The sequence below is a fragment of the Staurois parvus genome, unplaced genomic scaffold (assembly GCF_062004578.1).
Source record: "Staurois parvus isolate SC_StPar_1 unplaced genomic scaffold, SC_StPar_1.0 ptg000607l, whole genome shotgun sequence".
NCBI classification, from domain to species: domain Eukaryota; kingdom Metazoa; phylum Chordata; class Amphibia; order Anura; family Ranidae; genus Staurois; species Staurois parvus.
In genome coordinates this window covers 1,332,866-1,357,568 of record NW_028318403.1, presented here as the reverse complement: position 1 = coordinate 1,357,568, position 24,703 = coordinate 1,332,866, and the positions used below count along the sequence as shown (strand labels likewise).

Genomic DNA, 24,703 nt, shown 5'->3' with positions numbered 1-24,703 from the left:
ATTGTACCTTTAATTTTTTTAAAGGCAGTGACCGGTACTATTTTTACAGGTCCTCTGTCCTTAAAAGCGTCGGATCAAACCAAGCTGCTGCTTTTTTTCAAACCAGCAATGGTTTATTTACAACCGGCGATACCGGAAGTGACAAAACACTCGTCACTTACAGCTTCTTAGACCAAAGAGATGATCTGGGCCATTCCCGGCTGCAGACCCGAGCTCCTCGGTGGGATGGGAAAGCCTGAAAAGTCTGCTTGGATTGCATCTACAAAACAGAGCATCGCTGGCTGAAAAAACAGCTGCAGGCATCATCCTGGTATAACCACTGAAAGACCCGCGACGTACGTGTATGTCGCATGGTACCAAGTAATTAATAAGCAGTAAATGAGCTTTCAGACAAGGCTTCATTGACTGAATTGCATGGTTTCAAAGATCATATCAAAAGAACTCTAGTTCAGCCTCTCAACCAGGGTACCCAGGCACCCTGGGGTGCCTTAAGGTTTCTTCAGGGGTGCCTTGGCAAAATTTCTAAAAATTGCCCAAAACTTGTATACAAGCCAGTGGGTGGAACAAGCCTGCCTTCTAGTTACACAAAGCCTCAGGTTTTCATTGTGCACCATTATGACCTTCTAGCCGCCGGCATCTTGACAACCAATGACATCATCAGTTGAGGAGGATGTCAGCTGCCTGCACAGCATCCAAGTTTGACCCTCCCCTGCCCCTCTCCATCAGTGCTGGGGTCACGTTAGCTCAGTGATGGAGAAATACTAAGGGAGAAGAGAAACATCAGAATACTACTCAGTATCAGTGTGCAAAGGTGTATTTGCTTTGGAAGAACAAATCACCTCTAATGTTGGATATCCAACATGTGTGGATGTTGATGCATTATATAAAACGGTTAGAATTATTATTTCACATTTTAGGGTGCCTCAAGAATGTCCATGATTTTAAAGGGTACCTTGACTGAAAAAAAGTTGAGAAACACTGCTCTAGTAGTTTGTAGTTAAACTCATTGCAGCTTTAGCTCACTCATCTCTCCCACCAGCGACTTGGAAGCCTTCCACATCAACAAAGTGGCCACTTTTTTTTTTGTTTTTATTACAGCTACATTTAATCACACCAACAAATTTTACACAGTGCTTTACAAATTGTATAATTACATCAGTCTGTGGCCTCAGAGTTTACATATTAAGAACCTTATCAAACATGCTAACATACACTAGGAACAAATTAGACAGGAACCAAATTACCCTACCAGGATGCCTTTGGAGCATGGGGGAAAACACAAGCACAAGGCAACTACCAAGCCACCTAGTAGCCTGCAGCTACAGAAAAAAAAAGAATCAGTAAGTGAGGTCTTGTTTTAAAGCTCAATGACCCACTGAAGGAGCGCCCTATATAAACATTGGGGCATGAGGCCAAACATATAAAGGCTTGGCAAAATGGTCCATCATAAGAACCTAGGATACAATCAAAATTGTGCTGCAGTCATGATCTTATAACAACAGATGTGGAAAGTCCAGACTTATTGTGTTTGAAGAACTGGCTTTATACCCACCATCATCCAAAGTCTTCTCATTGGTCCAGTTAGTTCGCTCTTTTACATTTTTGAAGTGTGGGTGTTTTTCACTTAATCCAGTGTCAAAAACAGCAACTTTAACGTTACTTCCTATTTAAAAAGAATACATGTACAGATATGAAGACCACCAAAGAAACGGCAAAACATTTGTGGTAGTTAGGTAAACATTGTACAACATTCCATTCAATTCAACCATATTTTTCTTTAGGTGATGTACATGTTGAATGCTTAAAGTGGAAGTAAATGGGAATACAAGTCTGTATAAAAATGTTGCCTCTTCCCGCATACCTACGCTGCATATCTTTTGTAGATTGTAGCATAAATACCAATTTATTAAATCAGCATCAATCGGATCCTGTGATGCAGAAGCTGCAACTCCCCTATGTCAGCAAATAGCTGCAAGCAGGAGATGGGAGGAAATGCTGACACCAGGGGCAATGGAAGCCGCCGGCAACACCAGGGGCAATGGAAGCCGCCGGCAACACCAGGGGCAATGGAAGCCGCCGGCAACACCAGGGGCAATGGAAGCCGCCGGCAACACCAGGGGCAATGGAAGCCGCCGGCAACACCAGGGGCAATGGAAGCCGCCGGCAACACCAGGGGCAATGGAAGCCGCCGGCAACACCAGGGGCAATGGAAGCCGCCGGCAACACCAGGGGCAATGGAAGCCGCCGGCAACACCAGGGGCAATGGAAGCCGCCGGCAACACCAGGGGCAATGGAAGCCGCCGGCAACACCAGGGGCAATGGAAGCCGCCGGCAACACCAGGGGCAATGGAAGCCGCTAGCAACACCAGGGGCAATGGAAGCCGCTGGCAACACCAGGGGCAATGGAAGCCGCTGGCAACACCAGGGCTCCATGAATTCTGCTCCATTATCAAGTGCTCCCTGACAAAGGAGAGATGCAGCTCATCAGTCATGTCACCTCACCAGTGCAGATTAAAAAAAAAAAAAAAAGAAGATGAACACCTTTTTTTCTCAAACAACATTGACTAATTTTAATCCTTATGCCGCTATCATTAATAAATACGAAAGAATATTTACTGGTTTTAATTTTTTTTTTTTACATTTCTTTATTTACTTCCTGGTCTCCATGTCTAAGCAAATAACATCATACCTTCCAGGAGTCGTTTTCTCAGCTAAACACATCCTTCTGCTTGCATGCCTGAGCTAAGGACAGATGGGCTGCAGGAAGTAAATGCTACATAAATCATCTGCCCTTACTCAAGATGGCCATGACCAGAAATGCTAGGGGTGTTTTTCAAAGTGATTTCTCAGTCTCAGCAAAATAAAGCATGGAGACATGGATGGAAGGGGGAGTTTGCTTTGAAAATTTAAAAAAAATAGTGTTTTTGGTTTAGGGTGCTCAGATGCAGTATAGTTACGCTTTATATATCAGCCTTTACTACACTTTAATCTTTAACCACACAAAAACCGCCACAACCACCTCTCAAACTATTTTATTACAAAAGGCAGACTATGGTCTCCCTTTTGGTCTGTGACATGATGTTGATGTCCGACTGTGCCCAATAATCTTGTCTCTTCAACAATCAAGCTTGTGTACGTGTGAGATGGTGGGCACAAACATTTCCTTTTTCAGGCGAGATTATCAATTTATTTTATAAGGTGGTACAAAAGGATGATTGGTGTGTATGAAGTTTTATAATCTATATTACCATATTAAATCAAATATCAGAAGCACTTACTATGCCCATTACAATGGCTTGTATAGGACATTTGATTTGAAAGCCTATTCAGCTCCTGTGATTACAAGTGCTGAACTCAAACCAAAGTGCACAGCTCAAACCAAAACTTTGAATTAATCAAGCATTGGATAAAACGAAGAGTGGTTGGAACCGGTGGCAAATTTTTATTGGTGTACATTTCCTTTTAGGGAGATATCTACCAATTTGCTGTCTTGACAATAGAACAAAAAAGTGAGCAGACATCTCTGCAACACAGACAAAAAAAATATTAAACCATCTAGTTCAGGAGAGTGGAGAAGAGTTAGAGCCACTGTCAGTTTTTAAGTATTATGCCTGGGAAGATTTTCACACACTTCATGTGCTGACACCTTGAGTAACAGTGACAATTTATCGCCATGAATAATGAGAAAGGTAAATGAATAATGAGAAAGGTAAACAACTTAAGAGGTAGAATATACATCAGTGTTCCATAAAAAAAATGCTCTAACCCAACCCACCCTAAAACAGACGAAAATACAAATTCTGTAGGAGGCAGACTTTAAATAATACAACAAAAAGGTGAATAGTGCAGGAGACTTGATTCCCACTTCAAAATTTGCTAGTGCTGCTGAAATCACATACCTGTATATCCCAATTGCCACAGCACATCAGCCTGCAGTGTTTGGGCCACTTGGCGTGGGATAGCTCTCAGGAGTCTTCTGCTTGAGTGTCTGCCTGTTGCATGCCAAAATCCTGAGCTGAGAGACAGGCTGGCCCTTTTGAGTGGACGCGAAGACTGCCATTTTTGACTCCATTTCGTCCCATTGCATGGGCCGGAAGGTTCACCTAACAAGTTGGAAAATAATATGGTGTTTAAAGCAAAATCATGCCAGTAGCTATTGCAACCTGCAGCAAAATTAGTTCCCCGCTTCTAAAAATTCACAAAACCACCCAAACGAAGCCAGTAACAAAAGCATTTCTTTACAGAGAGTATTATACAACCTAATCCCCACAAAGTCATTTGACTTTTTTTCACTTAACTTCAATGAGACCTGATCTAGTGGTCCCCAATTAAATCTATTATTAATAAAAAAAAAAGGCAGCCCAATATACTCACATTACAAACTGTATATAAACAATTGGCATATAAAGAGTTAAAACAGTTCGCTGCCTTAAGAGATCAGGAAGAAGCAAGCTGAAATATAAGACACGGACACAGCAGTACCTTATCAGGTGGTGGAAAGACAGAGCACTTGTGGGCCCTGGAGAAAAGACGCACCACAAAAGGTAGATTTTCCCAAATAAATCAGACATAGTTGCAGGAAAATCTGCCATAATCAGAAAAGGTTGACTGGTGTGTGCCTGAGAGGAAGCTAGAACTAGAGGAAGGTAGCTGTCACAATATAAAGCCATGCTGTTTTCCTCTGGGCCAAATGCAGCATGTGTGCTATTAGGCTCCATGTACACTGCAGCTGATAAACTCATGTTTAGGAGCTTTTCTGCATTTTTCTCAGCAACCCCTGAACTCTCCCTAATGTTTTCCTATGTGTCCGTGTACACTATGTTGTTCTCAGTCGTTTACAGGCAGTTGAGTTTACAGTCTTTTTTTTTGTTTTAACGCACCAAACTTGCGTTCAGGAATAGATTTTATCAGCGTTTCAAACGCCAAATGCTTGCAAACACGTGTAAACGCAGCTAACCGCATTTAAAAAAATTTTTTTTTTAACTCTTCCATTTCCAGATACTGTCCAGAGCCTTTTTTCATAATGAAAAATGCATGCAAAGCGTTTTCCCGGTAGTCAAATGGAATGGACCTGGTACACCAAACTTTGAGCTTTTGCATGAAAGAAAATACTGCTGTAATAATTTCTGCACAGAAATGAGCTGGAACACATCCAAACACCACAAAAAGAAAAAAAAGACAGCTAATCTCAACAAATACTGCTCTATCTGCTTCTGCTCTATTTCTCTCAAAATGTCTGAAATAGTTAATTTTTTACGGTTTTTCAGTGCATTCTGCGCATTTTGGAAGATCTCCTGAGGTTATCTTTAAAAAATGCTTCTAAACGCAAACGGTCATAAACGCGGTATGCAAACGCAGCTAAACATTCGTTTTTTGACCTACGTTTTCCAGCAGTCAGTTTCCATCATTCAGAAGTGTCCGTTGTACATGAAGCCTTAGTCCCTTTATCACTCTTAATTCCTTGTCTCACTACCAATTGAGAGTATCCCTGTCGGGTACACACAAAATGGATGTGAAAGGAGAGGGCAATCGCATGTCTGGGAAAAGGGAAGCTTCAACCCAGGCGCTGATCAATGTCCTGTATCTGTGTCGCTGGTAAAGTAGGTAGCAAGGAGCAGCTATGCTTCTTACCTGCTCAGCAGAAATGTATCAACTGGAAGGCATTTGCACCTACATCAGAACCCAAGAATGAATGCTGAATGGGTAAAAACCCGCCAAATTCAAAAAGGTAAACATTACATGCCACCTGTCAACTCTCAACACTATAGGGAAGATTTACTAAAACTGGTGCGCTCTGAATCTGGTGCAGCTGTGCATTGTAGCCACTCAGATAATACCTTCTGCCTGTTCAATTAAGCTTTGACAATAAAACTTGGAAGCAGATTGGTTTCTCTGCAGAGTTGCACCAGATTTTGCACTCTCCAGTTTTAGTAAATCAACCCCCTATGTTGTCAAACGGCTGCTTCTGTGACTGCCGGAAAAGATGAATTCACAAAATGTAAAAAAACACTTTGGACTTGCAGAATGCTGATGTAACTCAGGAACACTGAAGAAATGAGAAGGCAGGGATGGCGTTCAGTAGTAGAGTATTCCTAATGTGGAATGTTTGCTGCTGCCAGCTGGGCAGGAAGAAGAATGAGATTTTGCACTACATGCACAGATTCTCACCAGCTGTAACAATATTTTATGAGTAGTGATAAAAAAAAAAAAAAAAAAAAAACACAACATTTATTGACTTATACATTTTAGATAAACCAAGGTTCCCATACACCTCAGGAAAAACAACAAACAAAAAACAAACAAAAAAAAAAAACAACACCACAAAGAAAACTAGCATTCTACAATGCGAGAAAGGTGGAATTCAGGAATAAAAAGAAAGTAATGCAGCAAAATGATACAAATGAAACAAGCTTTTTCACCCAGCTTCCAATTTCTTCATTTCACAGCACATTACAAGCTCTTACAAGCAAGTTTTGATTTTTTTGCATTTATGAATATTTTCATGCCACAAACATACATAACAATAGTAGTATACAATAATATATGCTATAATATTGGACACTCAAACTAATAAAACACCAGTAATGAACCCTTAGAAACAACAGAAGTTTTTATTTGCATGGATGGATTTTAATAAGAGTTTTAGTTATCTGCCACATAAGGCAATAAAGGCTTGTTTCTAGGTTTACAGGTAAAGCCAGTTTGAAATCACTAATAGCATGTAAACACACGCTTTGAGGATTAGTGTATCTCTGGAAGTTGTGCCCCAATAATGTAAGCAGAGCGCTAATTACCAATATACTGACTCGTTACTAACTTGCCTTGCCCTGCAATGTGTTTCTGAGCCTCTTGGTAGAAGTAGAGTTTGCTTCCTCAGGTCAGAGCCTCCAAAAAGAGTGAGCATCATGGTTATAACATCACCAAATCACACCCTAAATCTCCTGAGTCTAGTAGTCAGAAGCAGAAGCCTTAGATTCACACTGCAGATATACAGCAATGAGAATGTAGGGACTAGATATCCTAGTTACCCTCACATAAGAAGAAAAGCACTGCTATTTTTAGAAGGTGTTCCAGAAAAAAAAAATGTACGGTTTAGACCTAGCTAACATTTCTAAATTTTCCCTAAAAGATAGAAAATCTTCACTTTTGAACATACGTTTCAAATTATGATCAGTTTTAAATCAATATGTCCTCCAAAATCACTGCAAATGCATGGTAGACACAAAGCAACTAGATAACAAGCGCATCCTAACCACTTGCCGACCGTGCTATAGCCAAATGATGGCTACAGCGTGGTTGTCCAGTTCTGGGAGGGCGTCATATGACATCCTCCCAGAACGCGCCCTCCCGCAGGTTCCTGGGGGAGCGCACTCGGGCGATCTCCATGATCGCTGTGTCCTACGGACAAAGCTGATCATGTTTTGTGATAAAAAGGTCAATCACAGCGGCCTTTTACCATGTGATCAGCTGTGTCCAATGACACAGCAGATGACCGGTAAATGCAGTTGCCGGTTATCGGCCCTGGGGGAGCGCACCCGGGCGATCTCCATGATCGCTGTGTCCTGCGGACAAAGCTGATCATGTTTTGTGATAAAAAGGTCAATCACAGCGGCCTTTTACCATGTGATCAGCTGTGTCTAATGACACAGCAGATGACCGGTAAATGCAGTTGCCGGTTATCGGCTGCACTTTCCACACGCTGTCACAGCCTCATCAACACACATCAGTGAAGAAGAAAAAATTACCTGTTTGCAAAATATTAGAATAGAAACAAAGAAGAACTTTTTTTTTTTTTTTTTTGCTTTTTGTTTATAGCACAAAAAATAAAAACACCCAGTGAAGATTAAATACCATCAAAAGAAATCTCTATTTGTGTGGAAAAAAGAAAATTATAAAAATTTCATATGGGTACAGTGTTGCATGACCGTGCAATTGTCAAAGTGTGACAGCGCTGAAAACTGAAAATTGGCCTGGGCAGGAAGGGGGTAAAAGTGCCTGGTAGGCAAGTGGTTAAAGGTGGAACTTCACTCTTTCAATAAACACTATTTTGAATCCTTATGCTGCTAGCATTAGTAAATAGATAAATCATTTTTAACAAGAAAATATTATATACTTTAACATTTAATTTAGGTGCTTCCTAGTTTCCATGCCTAGCCAAATGATGTCATACATTCCAGGAGTCTTCAGAGAGGAGCAGGGGTTTACTCAGCAAAGCACACCCTCCTGCCTGAATGTCTGAGCTAAGGGCAGATGGATACCAGGAAGTAAATGCTACATTAATCATCAGCCCTTACTCAAGATGGTCAGGATCAGAAATGCTAGGGGGGTGTTTTTCTAAATGATTTCTCAGCAAAATTAAGCACAGAGACATGGATGGATTGGGGAGTTTGCTTTGAATGTAAAAAATAAGTTCAACAGCTCTTCTGGTTTGTGGTGCTCAGATACAGTGTAGTTCCGCTTTCAATGCATCTTCTCTATACACCAGCCCTTAATGTGTGTCTGTACTCACACTGGGGCTAATGAATGGATAAACAGAAATTGTTACTATGGTCTTTTGAAGGAGACGCACTGTCCCTTGATAAAGATCCCTAGGGTGCTACTGACAGATATTTGCTCCTGCTTTTTGGATTATGATATTTGTTGGGAGCATACAAAGAAGAAAAAAATTAAAAAAATTGGAAGACAAACTCAGTACAAGGTACGATTGTTTGATTTTCGGATAGTGTGTACACAACTTTTGACTTTCCAAACAAAAATTCAGACTTTCCAAACAAAAATTTCCAAAAAGGAATAAACTCCAAAATTTTTCTTGATGTGAACAGAACTAACGTTTATCGTATAATCTACACCGTTTTTGTATGAGAAAAATAGATATGAAAGACTGCGCATGATCTGAAACAACAAAAAAAAAGTCTTTGCCATAAGAGAACTTTCGTATCATTAAACCATCCTCAGTTTCGACCTTCTGTGAAACATTGAGGAAAACTGGAAGATCATTCGTCCGATTTTTTTTATAGTGTGTTCTGGGCTTAAAGTGTTACTATACCCACAACAGTAAAATCAGTCTGTATATGCAGTAAAGCATGCTTGATATACTCATTGTGGAACCTAATGGGTTAACCCTCTGCATTGTGTAAAAAGGATGTTTGATCCTGACTTCTCTGATCCTTCCCTTCCTTCAGTGCCCCCCTCTTATCTCCTGATAAGACATATTGTGTGGAGACACTCTTCACATGCTCAGTTTGGTGTTTATTGCTAGAGGGTTTTTTTTTTCTTGGGAGAGTAAATGTGATCAGCACAGGGCCAATCAGCACTGTGCAGACAGAGGTCAGGGGTTCTGCATCCTCGTAGAGCAGAAAGAAAACTTCACGTTTTAACCAGTGCTCTGCTGAACACTGAAAGAAGTCACAAGACTGCTCTAACTGCTGATGATTAAAGGTATTTAGCAGGTTATATTTACTAAAATAGTTGTTTTCCATGTTCTGTGTACTGTGGGAGATCAGATATAGTGAATGCAGGGTCCTGGGTTTAGTAACACTAACAGTCAATGAGGAGTTGAGAAAGGCAATCACAAAGTTGTAAAAAGTGGAGGTCTGTAACCCCTGAAATCAAGATCAGGACACAAAAAGGCATGTACTCAAAACTGTAGCTGGGTTTGGAAAGCCCTAATAAATATAGATGCCTCAGAAATGTTACAACAAATTCCGTTTTAAACAATGTGGGTTTCTCATATTGTACTTGTCAGATATAATGCATGCATTGTGAAGCCAAAATACGGCTTAAAATATTACAAAGCTTACTTTCAGCAACCTTGAGCGAGCGGAAGACGCGTTTCTGAGGCGTGACGCGCTTGATGTTGGGATGGTCTTCTAATGTCAGCACTCCATCCTTGTGACCTGTACGGATCTCAATCAATTCAAAGTCACTTGGATAATCGCTGGCTGGGTTGTTTCGTGGTACAATTCTCCAGTCCTCTATACCTCTGCTTCTCAATGCACTCGTGATAAACGTGCTTCGCGCATTTGCTGTGAAATAACCATTGAAAGCTACGATATATTCTAGAAAAAATAAAAAGAAGGTTGTCAAAGACATACTGTAGCAAATTTTTTGCTACAGATAAACAATTACAAACCTAGACCCAACACACCACAACGTTTACTTTTTCAGCCCCTGATCTTGGCCTGCTAAACTCCTGTGCTTGGAATTTCTGCAAGGAGCAACCATCGTCCCCACCTACAGCCCATCCTAAGGGATGCAGCAATCATCCACTGTTACCAGATTTAAAAAAAAAAAAAGAACCAAAAGAAGTGTACGCAGTGCCACCCTCAGGTAGGACGAACTTTGTAAAAATTACCTGACATGATGTGTGGTACATTAGGGACATTTCTGCAGGCAAGGAGTTATCCAAATGAAAAAATAAATAAAATTTGTTGTGAACCTGCCGGTACAGAAATATGCAAATATGTGATTATACCGATCTCATAATGACCTAACTACTTAGTGAGTCATTGAATCAGAACAAGCAATATAGCCAGCCAGTTGTTATTACACCTTATACTGTATATAAATACCTTTTCGGGGTCAATGGTTAACAGAGTATGACGCAAAATGAAGACAAGAAAGCCTGCATCTTCATATACATTTCTGCACAAAGCTGCCATACTTCTATTTTTAAATGTGCCATTATAGGTGTTCTGAAGAGATTTATTTCTAAACTGTGGAATCAAACTGAAGCTAGTCCATTTCCAGCCTGGAAACCAAATCACAAAATCACTGTTAAAGGAAACTTGCAGAAATGATTTAGGCTTGATATCCTAAAAATGCTGTCCGTCACTGGAGTCAATGTCACCTCGAACAATCAATGCAGGTAGTGACATCAGAAGGCTTGATCTTCATACCTGTTCTGTCATTGATACAAATGAATGGATTCAAAGGACAGCAAAGCAACTAGCATTTTCATAAGTTCAGCAGTGGCAGGATCCATATTTGTCCCAGCACAGGTTTCGTTTAAGTGGACCCATCAAAAATTTTACAGGTCTGTATGAATACATTTTTGACATATCAAAATATAGAGCAACTGTACCTTTTGACATCAAATGGTTGTAAAGGCTCAAGGTGTGCAGCAGCCCCCCCCCCCCCCCCCAAATACTTACCTGAGCTCAATCTCAATCCAGCAATGTGCACAATAGCAGCGGCTCTCCCGGGTCCGTCCCTCCTTATTGCCCAGTGGCTCCCGCTACTGTCAATCACAGCTAGTGAGCCAATCAGGAGCATGGGGCAGGCCTGAATTGCATTCTGTCTGTGAATGGACATGCAGAGCAGTGGCTCAGGAGTAAGCCTGCTTGTGTGCCTCCATAACAAGCCGCTTGTTATGGGGGCACTCGGCAGGAGGGAGGGGCCAGGAGTGCCGACTGGGGACCTGAGAAGAGAAGGATTGGGGCTGCTCTGTGAAAAATGTTTACACAGAGCAGGTAAGTATGGTATGTTTATTATTTTAAAAAATATCACTTTTTTTTCAGCTCTGCTACCAGGATTATTTCATAGTATTTAGAACCTGTACTTTATGCCGTTCAAGTAGTATCACTAGAAATGTACTGCAAGGAGCGTAAAAAAAAAAAAAAAAAATCTATCAAGTTTTGTAACAAATACGACCTCTTTCAAAATGAGCAGTTCTGAGGTTTCCCTATAATCTTTAAATACAGGCTCATAAAACTCACCATGTTTAACAACCGTCGAGGAGAACTCCACACTAAGGGTAAGATGGGAGCAGTCATGACAGGATTCATGGGAGGAGTTTCCCGGCTGGGAGCCTTGGTGCTTCTTCAGACACAGTAAGATCACTACCAGCTGCAGCCAAAAACCTGCAAACCTCATGTTCATAAAATATGGTTTGAAATTAATATGACGAAGTCACAGCACCTAGAGATGTGTCTTTGCTCAACAATGTCCAGCCGGGCAACCAAAATTAGACCTAGAGGCTCAATAAAGTTCGCATGATAGAGGCCTTTAGCCTGGGTGTGCGGCTTTCATTTCTTTCTGCGTTTCTTCTCCATGGCGGCAAAGATTCCTCGTTCAGTCAGAGTGGGGCAAACAAAATCCACGATCCATAACGGAGATATAAACAAAAGAAGTGTTCTGAATGTGTTGATAGAAGAGTCTAAAATAAAAGAAATAGTTACATTAGTATGAGGCATATAGAACTGACTAAGAGATGACAAACAAATGGACATATGCAAATCTTTTTTCAGTGATTTTGTGAAAAGATTCTGCCAAAAGGTAGTAAAAATGAAAGTAAATAGAGCTGAAAAGAGTAAAAAGTGGACCGAATGTTCAAACAATTATTGTTAATGCAGCTATTCCACCAGATTGGACATGATTGCCATTTCCTTTTAGCTTTATTTCAGCTAAACTTTGTATTTAACCTCCTTAGCGGTGTTCCCGAGTGTAGCTCGGGGTAAAATTTCAATACAAAGAGCGGTAACCCTGAGCTACACTCGGGCTTACCATGCGGCGTTGCTCAGGGGGTCCCTGCAGCACTTGCCTTGTCCTTCGCTCCCGCAATGTGTCCCCTGCAGCGTCTCCGGCCATCTCCTCCGGCCGATGCCGGCATCCTGCTTCCGTGTTCCGGTCCCTGTGACGTCGGGACGTACGGGCGCCGGAACCGGTGGGAAATTTGAAATTTTTAAGAAATTTCATTTTTGCCGTCATTGCTGTTTCAATGCATTTCACACATATTTTGTCCCTACTGCTTTGTCCTGTGCCCTGCCTGCATTTTGAATGTTCTTTCTGCCTGGAAACTTAGAAAAGTCCATGGCGTCCAAAAAGCGTCCCTTTACGTCAAAAGCGGTTTTAGAACAGCGACAGTAAATCAGAACCACTTACAGAATTGAGTGATAATGATTTGTGGGGAAATTCGTCAGACACTGAAAACGATTTTGCAACTTTGCTCAGCGATGTGCGAATTTGCCTCTGTATTTCAAATTTCAGTGTGTTTGGTTTGATTAGATTATTGAATCAAATTTATTATATTATTTTTTATGATTATTTATTAAATTATAATTTATGATTTCGTGTTTCAAGTTTTATCATACCCGGGATGTTTACTAGACTCTTGTTCGGACAAATTTCAGTGAGTTATTCCTAAAAATTACAGCCTACAATAAAAAACTACATATTTCCATGCAAAAAAAATGGTACCACTTTCAGCACAAAAAAAAAAAAAAAAAAAAAAAAAAAAAATCGGAAAGAATCATACCGCCAGGGAGGTTAAAGACACTTAACCACTGTGCAAAAAATACAAGAGTATGCAAATATTCAACCAACATGCCATATATAAAAAAAACAAATACAAAATGGAAGTTCCAAAGCCAGGTTTGCTACACGCAAGGTTTGTATATCTGCAGTTAGGCTCAGCTTCCAAAGAACCTGTTAAATGCAATCCCACGGAACGTTCACCAAACGATCACACAGTGCAGTGCTGTGTCAGTTAAGCAAAAGCAGTTCTCTGACCTGTATTCAGTCCATAGAATGTTGTATTGCTTCTCACAAAAAAACCCCACAAGACATATCGATCCACGTGTTCTGATCCTTGGTCAAAAATACAAAGTTCATAATTGGCAATTAGCCGGCCATAAAACTACTGACTAATTGATGGGCTAATCACTGAATGAGTCACAAGGACACACAATGATTTCTTAAAGTGCATATAAACCTTTGTTGCAGTTAATTTATGTCCCAGCCCCCGAAGGCCAGCCCAAAATTGTCCTTAAAATCATTTCAGCTGGTCCTACCATTACGGTATATCCAAGGGCACTTCCTTTCCTAGGGTGACAACGCAGGCTCAATTCAGCTGCAGCGTTGTCACTGTTTCCTGCTCCCTAGTTGGGCTACAAGCAGCCAAATTAATGTACAACCAGTGTACTAGCACAAACTGCCCACAGTAAAACTGCAACATTCAGCTTCTGCTGCATGTGAGAACTTTGAGTAACCAATCATTTGCATTAATCAATCATAAAATAAACAGGAATTTATTTTTTTTCAAGCAAACTTTTTATTGAGAGGAACAGACATGCAGTCGCATCACATATTCAATGAAAACAAACACAAGGAATTTATTTTTTACATGAATGGGCGATTGAACTGGATCTTCAATCAATGTACCAAACTGATGTGCACTTGTGCAGGATGGCGGGAATACAGCTCACCCACTAGAATGAATGAGGCAGCAGTGCACAATGGCACCAAGGTTTTGTTTTTTTTTTTTTTCTAAGAAAGGCTGTGGGGTGATGGGGAAGACCAGACACTGAAAATCCCTGGAACATGGACAACGCGGCAAGCATCTGAAGCCTAAGAGCAGCCAAAATCAGAAACAGAAAAATCAGCACAAGGGACAGACCTTAGTGAGTGAAATGTGCCCTTTGTGCCAATTCCTCCTCTGTAAGGTGAAATCTTCTATCTTTCCCACACACCTGCAATCTTCCGGGGTGGAGGGTGTTAATACAACTAATGAGCTGTCACAAGCTCTCATCAAGAAAGCCCAACTATGCCCACCCTTTCCACCCAGCTCTGCCATTCACAGATACTGTACTACAGCTTTTATGAATGGAACTTGATCTGTGAATGGAGGGGGCTGAGCAGTCAATCATCCGCCCTCTCCATTCTTAGATTGCTTTCCATTCAGAAAACCGGCAGTACAGCTTATATGAAGCTACAGGAAAAACTATTCCTGTCCCTTAGCCAAAACAGGCAGCAATAGGAAATCCTTGCAAATTATTAAGTGAATCCATTGCTGGGGGGGGGGGGGGGGAGAACTCAGAGCAATAAAAACCTGACGGGGTTCTAATCCATCTCCACTGTACCCAAAACTAAAAAACTTATTTCCTCTAGTTATATTTTAAAGTCTTTATGTACAATTTAGTGATTCAGCACACATTACCAGCCCCTGCATTTTTCAGACAGTAGAAAAAAAAATCCCAATATGAATATCAACAAACCAATTTTCCAGCCTTTTTGATTATCTACAAAATTAACCAAAAAAGCAAAAACCATGCAGGTCGTCCAGTCTACAATAATCAGCCCATGTATGGCCACCATTCCATCCACCAGTGCTGCACATGAGTGTTTAGGATGCAGCTGTCATACATTTATATTTAAAAACACTATATTACCAAAAGCATTGGGACGCCTGCCTTTACACGCACATGAACTTTAATGGCATCCCAGTCTTAGTCCGTAGGGTTCAATACTGAGTTGGCCCACCCCTTGCAGCTATAACAGCTTCAACTCTTCTAAGGAGGTTGTCCACAAGGTTTAGGAGTGTCTATGGGAATGTTTGACCATTCTTCCAGAAGTGCATTTATGAGGTCAGGCACTGATGTCGGACGAGAAGGCCTGGCTCACAGTCTCCACTCTAATTCATCCAAAAGGTGTTCTATCAGGTTGAGGTCAGGACTCTGTGGGGGCCAGTCAAGTTCCTCCACCCCAAACTCGCTCATCCATGTCTTTATGGACCTTACTTTGTGCACTGGTGTGCAGTCATGTTGGAATAGGAAGAGGCCATCCCCAAACTGTTCCCACAAAGTTGGGAGCATGAAATTGTCCAAAATGTCTTGGTATGCTGACGCCTTAAGAGTTCCCTTCACTGGAACGAAGGGACCAAGCCCAAACCCTGAAAATCAACTCCACACGATAATCCCCCCTCCACCAAACGTTATACTTGGCACAATGCAGTCAGGCAAGTAACATTCTCCTGGCAACTGCCAAACCGAGACATGTCCATCGGATTGCCGGAAAGAGAAGCGTGATTCGTCACTGCAGAGAACACATCTTCACTGCTCTAGAGTCCAGTGGCGGCGTGCTTTACACCACTGCATCCGACGCTTTGCATTGCACTTGGTGATGTAAGCCTTAGATGCAGCTGCTCGGCCATGGAAACCCATTCCATGAAGCTCTCTACACACTGTTGTGCTAATCTGAAGAACACATGAAGTTTGGAGGTCTTTAGCTATGGACTCTGCAGGCAGTTGGCAACTTCTGCGCACTGTGTGCTTCAGCATGCGCTGACCTCACTCTGTCATTTTACGTGGCCTTCCACTTCATGGCTGAGATGCTGTTCCCAGTTGCTTCCACTTTGTTATAATACCACTAACATCTGACCGTGGAATATTTAGTAGCAAAGAAATTTCATGGATGGACTTACTGCACAGGTGGCAACCTATCACGGGACCACACTTCAATTCACTGAGCTCCTGAGAGCGACTCATTCTTTCACAAATGTTTGTAGAAGCAGTCTGCATGCCTAGGTGCTTGATTTTATACACCTGTGGCCTTGGAGGTGATTGGAACACCTGAATCCAATGATTTGGGGGGTGTCCCAATACTGTTGGCAATGTAGTATATGTGGAGCAGAGGCACAAACTGCTCAAAGACCCATGTACATTAGCCTTCAGGACTCTTTCACAAAAATGGCATCCATTCTGATCAGCAGAAGATCTGCGAACAGGTCCCTCCCAAATCTGAGCCAAATGGTACAGATGGCACTTCTGAGATGTATGTCCATTCATTTTTTTGTGCTGAACCTTAACTAACCCATGTTAGATCTATGGGCAGGCAAATGTAAACGGATATACATCTGTACATTCATTTACCACCAATCCATCATGATTAGATCCCAAAAAAATTTAAAAAGGATGCAAATCTTTTCGGTTCCAACCTGGATAGTACATCAGCCTGCCCATAGACTAACATGTAGCTTTCCTTCAGAATCGCCTGAAAATCCGCCAGGTTGATCTGATCGGAGGTCCATATAAAAGGACTCTTAGCCTGGCTTTTTAGCTATATAATGCAGTAAAGCTGGTTTTACAGGGCATTACCAAAACACAAGGTACTATGTGGACTGGAGTGCAATGTCAGCTGCCAACATCTCTGCAATACAGAATACAAAAAACACAGCATGTGGTGTGGTGCATTACATGGCTGCAGGTGCATTTATTCACGCATCAGGATGTATGCCAGTCTATTCAAAATAAGTGGGCTATTTTGATGCACCTAATGATGGGCCCTAATCTGATCCACAGATTGGGGATTAGTGTAATACACATTTAAAGTGGTTGCAAAGCCTTAAGATTATTTACTTTCAGTACCTGGGAACCTCCCCCCCCCTTATACTTGCCTAACCCAGCTATGTGCATGAGAGCAGTGGCTCTGTCCCTCCTCACAGGGCAGATTTACAGCAGAGGGAGCCATTGGCGATGAGGGGGCAGTGCCCCACTGTCTGTGTCTATAGATGTAGGCAGCAAGGCTTGGGAGAAAGCCAGCATGAGTGCCCCATAGGAAGCAGCTCCTGCTACTATCAATCACTACTAGTGAGCCAATAAGGAGAGAGTGGGGGCGGGGCCAAGTCATGCTCTGTGCAAGAATGGACATGCAGAGCAGTGGCTCGGGAGCAAGCCTGCTTGAGTGCCCGCACTGCAAGCGGCTTGCTGTGGGTGCACTTGGCAGGAGGGAGAGGCCAGGAGCGCCTGAGAAGAGGATTGGGGCTGCTCTGTGCAAAAACACTGCAGAGAGCCGGTAAGTAAGACTTACTTATTATTTTAATTAAAAAACAAAATAAAAAAAGCTTTAATATCACTTTAAAGGATAAGTGTACATTCAAAGTGCACTATGAAATAGGCAGAATGGTCGCCTGCTGAGACAGAGGAAGGAGCGCTGGTAAGGCGAGTGTCAGTGGGTTAAAGTGCCCTTTGCAAACACACTGTTACTTTACTTTGAATGGGCAAAGTGATGGTGTCTCTCCCCTCTACTAAAGAATGTGATATTATGGCTGCTGTGTCACTGTTATAGACAGTCCCTCTCATTTTTTTACCTGGTGACAACACTGTCTGTAGAAAAAGCACCTCAAATATACCTGTGCTACATATTCAGGACACACAGCATTTATCTTACATGTTCCTTAATATACATATAGAAGACCCACTTGTCTTTTAATAAAAACAGTTTCCATAGGACAAAAAGTGATGTGGATTCACTCCAGTGAGGACAAAGGCATCAAAAACCTGGCAGAGATACTAATCCACAGCTCCATCTAAACCTAAAAGAAGAGATATGTCTGGCTAGTGCGCTATGTTCCAGCCTGATGCCGCTGCCCCCCATCCTGGGCCCTGAAGACACCAATACTCTTAGAAGTGACTGACAAAGCCTCATGTGAATGTAAGACAATCCTTTCAGAACCTGCAAGGTTTCCCTGGCAGCTGCCTGGAGTTTGAATGTCATCAGAGCCAGGGAAGGAGAGCAGTGGCCTCAGGCTCCAAACCTTCAGTGCTCCTGGAAGTGTCAGAGGTGATTGTAAACAGCAGCAGCCCAAAACTAAAAAGAAAAAAAAAAAATATATACAGGGAGCTCTGACTATTTCAATGTAACAGTGAAAGACTAACATGCATGGGCACTGTGACAGGGTCTCTTTAAAGAAGCGCACTCAGCACCAAATAAATTATATCTAAAGCTAAACCTTTTCAATTTGGACAGAATAAGAGGGTTACACTGCTGTCTTTATATACCATCTGTGTCTCAGAGAGATTTCCTTTTATTTCCTGTCCTATAGACTCAATAAGAAGTAGGATATCTTTCCAACAATCCCCTCTTATGGTGGCCAAACATGTAACAATCTGATCGAATGATTCTTGACAGAAGGGACTGAATATGAAGCATTGACAAGACACATACTGCATCGCCAATCAATTCTGAGCAAAACCGATGGACTTTATCACAATCTGTCTGGATGGAAAACGCAATTGTAACAAAACAGATCAATATGATAAATGAAGCGGATCTTCAGTTGCCTCTCGTCTCCTCTGAGAGAGGAAGGTCTCGGCTCTTCTGGAACACAGTGCTGTATACGATATGGAGCCTCAACTACATACAGTTTATACAGCACATCCAGCAGCCTCACGTTAGTGGCAGTTCATTCAGGAACTATATTTATAAAGTGAAACAAAAGATGGGAGTTCACATCTGACATGTGGAAGTTTTACATTCGAGAAATACCTTCTACAGACATGCATGTGTATATGCTGGTGCAAAGAATCACTGCCATTTACAAGGATAAGGCCATGTACAGCAATTTGTTTGAATGTGCGTCTGCATTCTGTCCTCAGGGTCCGGGGAGAACACTGACAAATTCCACCAGGAATATAGAATGTCTATAAAATCTCCGTGTGCATGAACCATAAGGTCTTATTTAGATACAGTGATGGGGAGGGGGGTGGGGCAGTAAAAATGCACTGTTGGGATGCATTTTTACTGCTTTTAAAGCAGAACAATGCTCGCCCCAGTTCCAGCGATGCAGAGTCCCTCTGCTACCCACCTGGCTGCTGACATCTTCAAGTGGCTGGCTTCTAGATCTTGGGTTGGAAGGCTCCGGCCTGAAAGCCCCGACACAATATTCTCCATTCAACGGCATACTGTTTTCCCTGAACACAAAGCGGCTATTGCCAATGTGGATATCCTCTACGAGCTCATTCACAATTATGCAACTTGCCATGTGACTTTGGGGTCCAAGGTCGCATGACAAGTCGCACCCCATGTTTCCCAATGAGTACCATTCACATGTGCGTTTCCATCGAAGAAGTCTATAGAACCAAAAACGCAACTTGTGTTAAAAAAAAGTCCCTGATCCTTTCCAAAAAATGCATAGGGTGAAAACGCACAGGTGTGAACATGACCCATAGGAAATCATGTTAAATGGACTGTACTGAGTTTCTGCAAAACGCTGCAGAAAATGTTTAGGTGTGAATCTGGGGTTAGTCAATGAGAGCCGTTGCATAAAAACTGCACCTGAATGATATACGTGCGACTTGTGTGTGACTTTGTACAGCACAATCATTCTTGGTCAAAGCCAAAGTAGTGTGAACCAAGACTTAGACTCCATTCACATTTGTACAACTTTTTTTATTGCGACTTTACAGTGCAACTTTTGCTTTGACCAAGGATGATTGTGCTGTACAAAGGCGCACACAAGTCGCATGTATATCATTCAGGTGCGATTTTTATTTTTTGCGACTTTGGAGGGTTTACATTGAAGTCTGTCGCAATCAAATCGTATGAAAGTCTGATCAAAGTAGTGCAGGAATTACTTTCAAGTTGCTGCAACTTGAAAGTAATTCCTGCACTACTTTGATCAGACTTTCATACGATTTGATTGCGACAGACTTCAATGTAAACCCTCCAAAGTCGCAAAAAATAAAAATCGCACCTGAATGATATACATGCGACTTGTGTGCGCCTTTGTACAGCACAATCATCCTTGGTCAAAGCAAAAGTTGCACTGTAAAGTCGCAATAAAAAAAGTTGCACAAATGTGAATGGAGTCTAATTCTTGGTTCACACTACTCTGGCTTTGACCAAGAAGGATTGTGCTGTACAAAGTCACACACAAGTCGCACGTATATCATTCAGGTGCAATTTTTATGCAACGGCTCTCATTGACTAACCCCAGATTCACACCTAAACATTTTCTGCAGCGTTTTGCAGAAACTCAGTACAGTCCATTTAACATGATTATCTATGGGTCATGTTCACACCTGTGCGTTTTCACCCAATGCATTTTTTGGAAAGCGTCAGGGACTTTTTTGAACGCAATAAGTTGCGTTTTTGGTTCTATAGACTTCTTCGATGGAAACGCTGTCGAAAAGCATGTATTGCATTTTTTATGTGTTTTTACTAAGTTTTTGATGTGCTTTAAATCTGCCTAGCAACAAGAAACAAAAAAACAAAAAACAAAAAAAATTTGCAAAATGCATCAAAAATGCGGCAAAAACGCAACAGCAATGCAGAAACACCTCAAACGCAACCTGCACAGGTGTGAACCTAGCCTTACATGGGATTTCACATGTCATGTGACTTGGGGGTCTCATAAGTTGGATCCCAAGTCGCAGCTGCATTAACTGAGCCTAAGGCTCCATGAACACTGGGTGTTTTGGGAATGCTGGTAATGTTATAGCTGTGCAAAGTCACGTTAAAAACGTCAGAGTTTTCCAGATTTTTTTAGTGTTTTTGCATTAGCAGCGTTTTCCCGCATTTTTCTTGGTCAAAAAAGTCCAAAAACGCTGATTTGTAGCGTTTTACCACGATGTACCGTGTTTTGCTGCATTTTGCCAGTTAAAAAACTCTTCTAGAGACCCACTAGTCTTGGGTTTCTTTTCCAGCCAAAAAAAAGTTGATTAGTCTGTGTGTGCATGGACACATAGGATAACATGCTGGGGGGTTCATGAACTGTAAAAAAGAAAACCCGTCAAAAACCGTCAAAAGCAAAAAACAGCCGCTGTAAGAACGTCCAGTGTGCATGAGGACCTAATGTGCACAGATTACAATATTCATTACACCTACAGGTAAGCCTGATTTGTAAGCCTACCTGTGGCTATAAAGAATACGGACTTTAAGGCTTCATTCACACTTGTGCAACTTCAAAATCGTGTGACTGTATTTTTTTTTTTATCTGTTTTATTGATTCTGTTGAGAACACAATTCAGTTCAGATTTGGGCACCAATTCACAAAAAGAACACTGGGGAACTGGAGAAAGTACAGAGAAGGGCAACTAAACTGATAAGAGGCATGGAGGAGCTCAGCTATGAGGAAAGATTAGAGGAACTGAATTTATTCTCTCTTGAGAAGAGAAGATTAAGGGGGGATATGATCAACATGTATAATATATAAGGGGGGATATGATCTCCATGTATAATACATAAGGGGGGATATGATCTCCATGTATAATACATAAGGGGGGGATATGATCACCATGAATAATACATAAGGGGGGGATATGATCACCATGAATAATACATAAGGGGGATATGATCTCCATGTACAATACATAAGGGGGGGATATGATCTCCATGTATAATACATAAGGGGGGGATATGATCTCCATGTATAATACATAAGGGGGGGATATGATCTCCATGTATAATACATAAGGGGGATATGATCTCCATGTATAATACATAAGGGGGGATATGATCTCCATGTATAATACATAAGGGGGGATATGATCTCCATGTATAATACATAAGGGGGGATATGATCTCCATGTATAAATACATAAGGGGGGATATGATCTCCATGTATAAATACATAAGGGGGATATGATCACCATGTATAATACATAAGGGGGATATGATCTCCATGTATAATACATAAGGGGGGATATGATCTCCATGTATAATACATAAGGGGGGATATGATCTCCATGTATAATACATAAGGGGGATATGATCACCATGTATAATACATAAGGGGGGATATGATCACCATGTATAATACATAAGGGGGGGATATGATCACCATGTATAATACATAAGGGGGGGATATGATCACCATGTATAATACATAAGGGGGGGATATGATCACCATGTATAATACATAAGGGGGGGATATGATCTCCATGTATAATACATAAGGGGGGGATATGATCTCCATGTATAATACATAAGGGGGGGATATGATCTCCATGTATAATACATAAGGGGGGATACGATCTCCATGTATAATACATAAGGGGGGATACGATCACCATGTATAATACATAAGGGGGGATACGATCACCATGTATAATACATAAGGGGGGATACGATCACCATGTATAATACATAAGGGGGGATACGATCACCATGTATAATACATAAGGGGAGATATGATCACCATGTATAATACATAAGGGGGGATATGATCACCATGTATAATACATAAGGGGGGATATGATCAACATGTATAAATACATCAGTGGTTCATATAGTGAACTCGGTGTACAGCTATTCACCCTGAGGTCATCACAGAGGACAAGGGGGCACTCTTTGCGTCTGGAGGAAAAGAAATGTAATCTCCAAACACGGAAAGGTTTCTTCACAGTGAGAGCTGTGAGAATGTGGAATAGACTCCCTCAAGAGTTGTTCTGGCCAGATCAGTGGATTGCTTTAAAAAAAAGTCCTGGATTATTTCTTGGATACACAGAATATAACTGGATACTAACATGTATAGGTAAAGTTGATCCAGGGAATATCCGATTGCCTCTCGGGGGATCAGGAAGGAATTTTTTTTCCCTGCAGGAGCAAATTGGATCATGCTTTGCTGGGTTTTTTGCCTTCTTCTGGATCAACTGTGGGTATAGGATTATAACTTTTTTTTTTTTTTTTAATGGTTGAACTGGATGGACTTTTGTCTTTTTTCAGCCAGACTATGTACCAAACAACAAGAAATATAAACAAAGGTTGCCCTCGCAGAGGCAGGGCCGTAGGCCCAACAGGTCTAACATAGAACTAACTAAATGTTAAAACAACCCAGGAGGAGGAGGAGCAGGGGGGAGGGGGGGGAGGTGAGACATTACAGGACATGCAAGGCCTAACCAAATACAATTGAATAACGAGACCATAGAAAACAATGAAGGAACCCAGAAGGAAAAAAAAACAGTAACTTCCCGCAGTTCAAAATCGTATAATTTTCATTGCAACTTTACAGTGCGACTTGATGAGACGTTGATGTAACTCGGGATGAGTGCGACTTTGGCTTTGACCAAGGATGATTGTTTGTGCTCTTCAAAGTCGCATGTATATCATTCAGGTGCAACTTTCATGCGACTTTGGAGGGTTTACACTGAAGTCTATGGCCCTCAAGTTGCATACAAGTTGGACCATAGTGCAGGAACTACTTTGAATTGACACAAATATGAATGGTACTCATTAAGAAACATGGGGTGCAACTTGTCATGTGACTTTGGACCCCCAAGTGTGAATGGGCTCTAAAACAAGCGGCGAGGAGGCCGCTTCTCAGTCTGTCAATTGCTTCTGAAGAGCAATCCAAACATGGATCACACTTCAGGAGGAGTGGTAGATCTAGATGCCTGGCTAAGTCTTCCCTTAGAGAAATTAAATGCCCCCCAAAGGGGACAGAGGCATCAATAAATACCTGACAGGGGCTCCATCCCCTCATCACTCAGCCTGCAGCTGGACAGTAAGATGCAAAGACAATGGTTTCCGGTGTGGGGGGGTCTGAGGATGATTTCCAGGGAGCCAAATCAGTGTGGGGGACCCTGGAATATAACACTGCCCCGCGGATGAAGCATTGGCTGGGCCCCTACAGGACACACATGGCGCAGGACTGCAGACGTCCAATGTAAACAATGCGGCTCTCAGGACATGGCAGAGACAGAGGAGGCTGATAGTCAGGCCTGGCACCGACCGAGCACCGGGCTCAGCACTCACCTCCCTCCACACAGCTCCGGACCACTCACTAACACCGGGACTGGCCCGCACACTTCCTCCAGCCACCGCTCACCTACACCTCCATGTTTTCTAATTTCCGTTCTCTCTCGGTCTCGGAGTGACCTCACCGGAAGAGGCCGGTCTGGAAGGAACCTTTTTTTTTTCTCTGCACAACAATGAAAACTTTATTGCATGAGCGAAAAGAAGCAGCACACTGTAGTGCCTGTTAGAGGAGGCCACGGTTTACAATCATATATCCCTGTCCTCATTCTGTGCTTGGCCGGCCCACACTTGTTTTTTTAAAACAAAAATCCTGTAACTGTTTTTTTTTTTTAAATGCCATTTTTGGCACTCTATTTAAAATTTAAAATCAGTTTCTTTCTAGAAAATGTCTTAGAACTCCCAAACACTATATATTTTTTAAAGCAGAGGCTCTAGGGAATAAATTGGTGGT

General features: G+C 41.8%; 1 protein-coding gene across 2 annotated transcripts in view; it reads right to left on the bottom strand.

Annotated features, from left to right (window-relative positions):
• Positions 1–24,388, bottom strand: part of MBTPS1 (membrane bound transcription factor peptidase, site 1) — a 78,783-nt gene extending 54,395 nt beyond the window's left edge. Inside the window, exons 1-5 of one of the 2 annotated variants that reach the window (XM_089692858.1) lie at positions 24,250–24,388; positions 11,718–12,157; positions 9,801–10,058; positions 3,900–4,103; positions 1,553–1,663 (exon numbers count right to left, since the gene is read on the bottom strand). In XM_089692858.1, coding sequence (XP_089548984.1) covers positions 1,553–1,663; positions 3,900–4,103; positions 9,801–10,058; positions 11,718–11,880 — 736 coding nt within the window. In that variant the 5' untranslated portion in view covers positions 11,881–12,157; positions 24,250–24,388. The remainder of the gene's footprint in view (positions 1–1,552; positions 1,664–3,899; positions 4,104–9,800; positions 10,059–11,717; positions 12,158–24,249) is intronic. The other variant, XM_089692860.1, reaches the window with a different exon arrangement.
• Between the last annotated feature and the right edge of the window lie 315 nt (positions 24,389–24,703).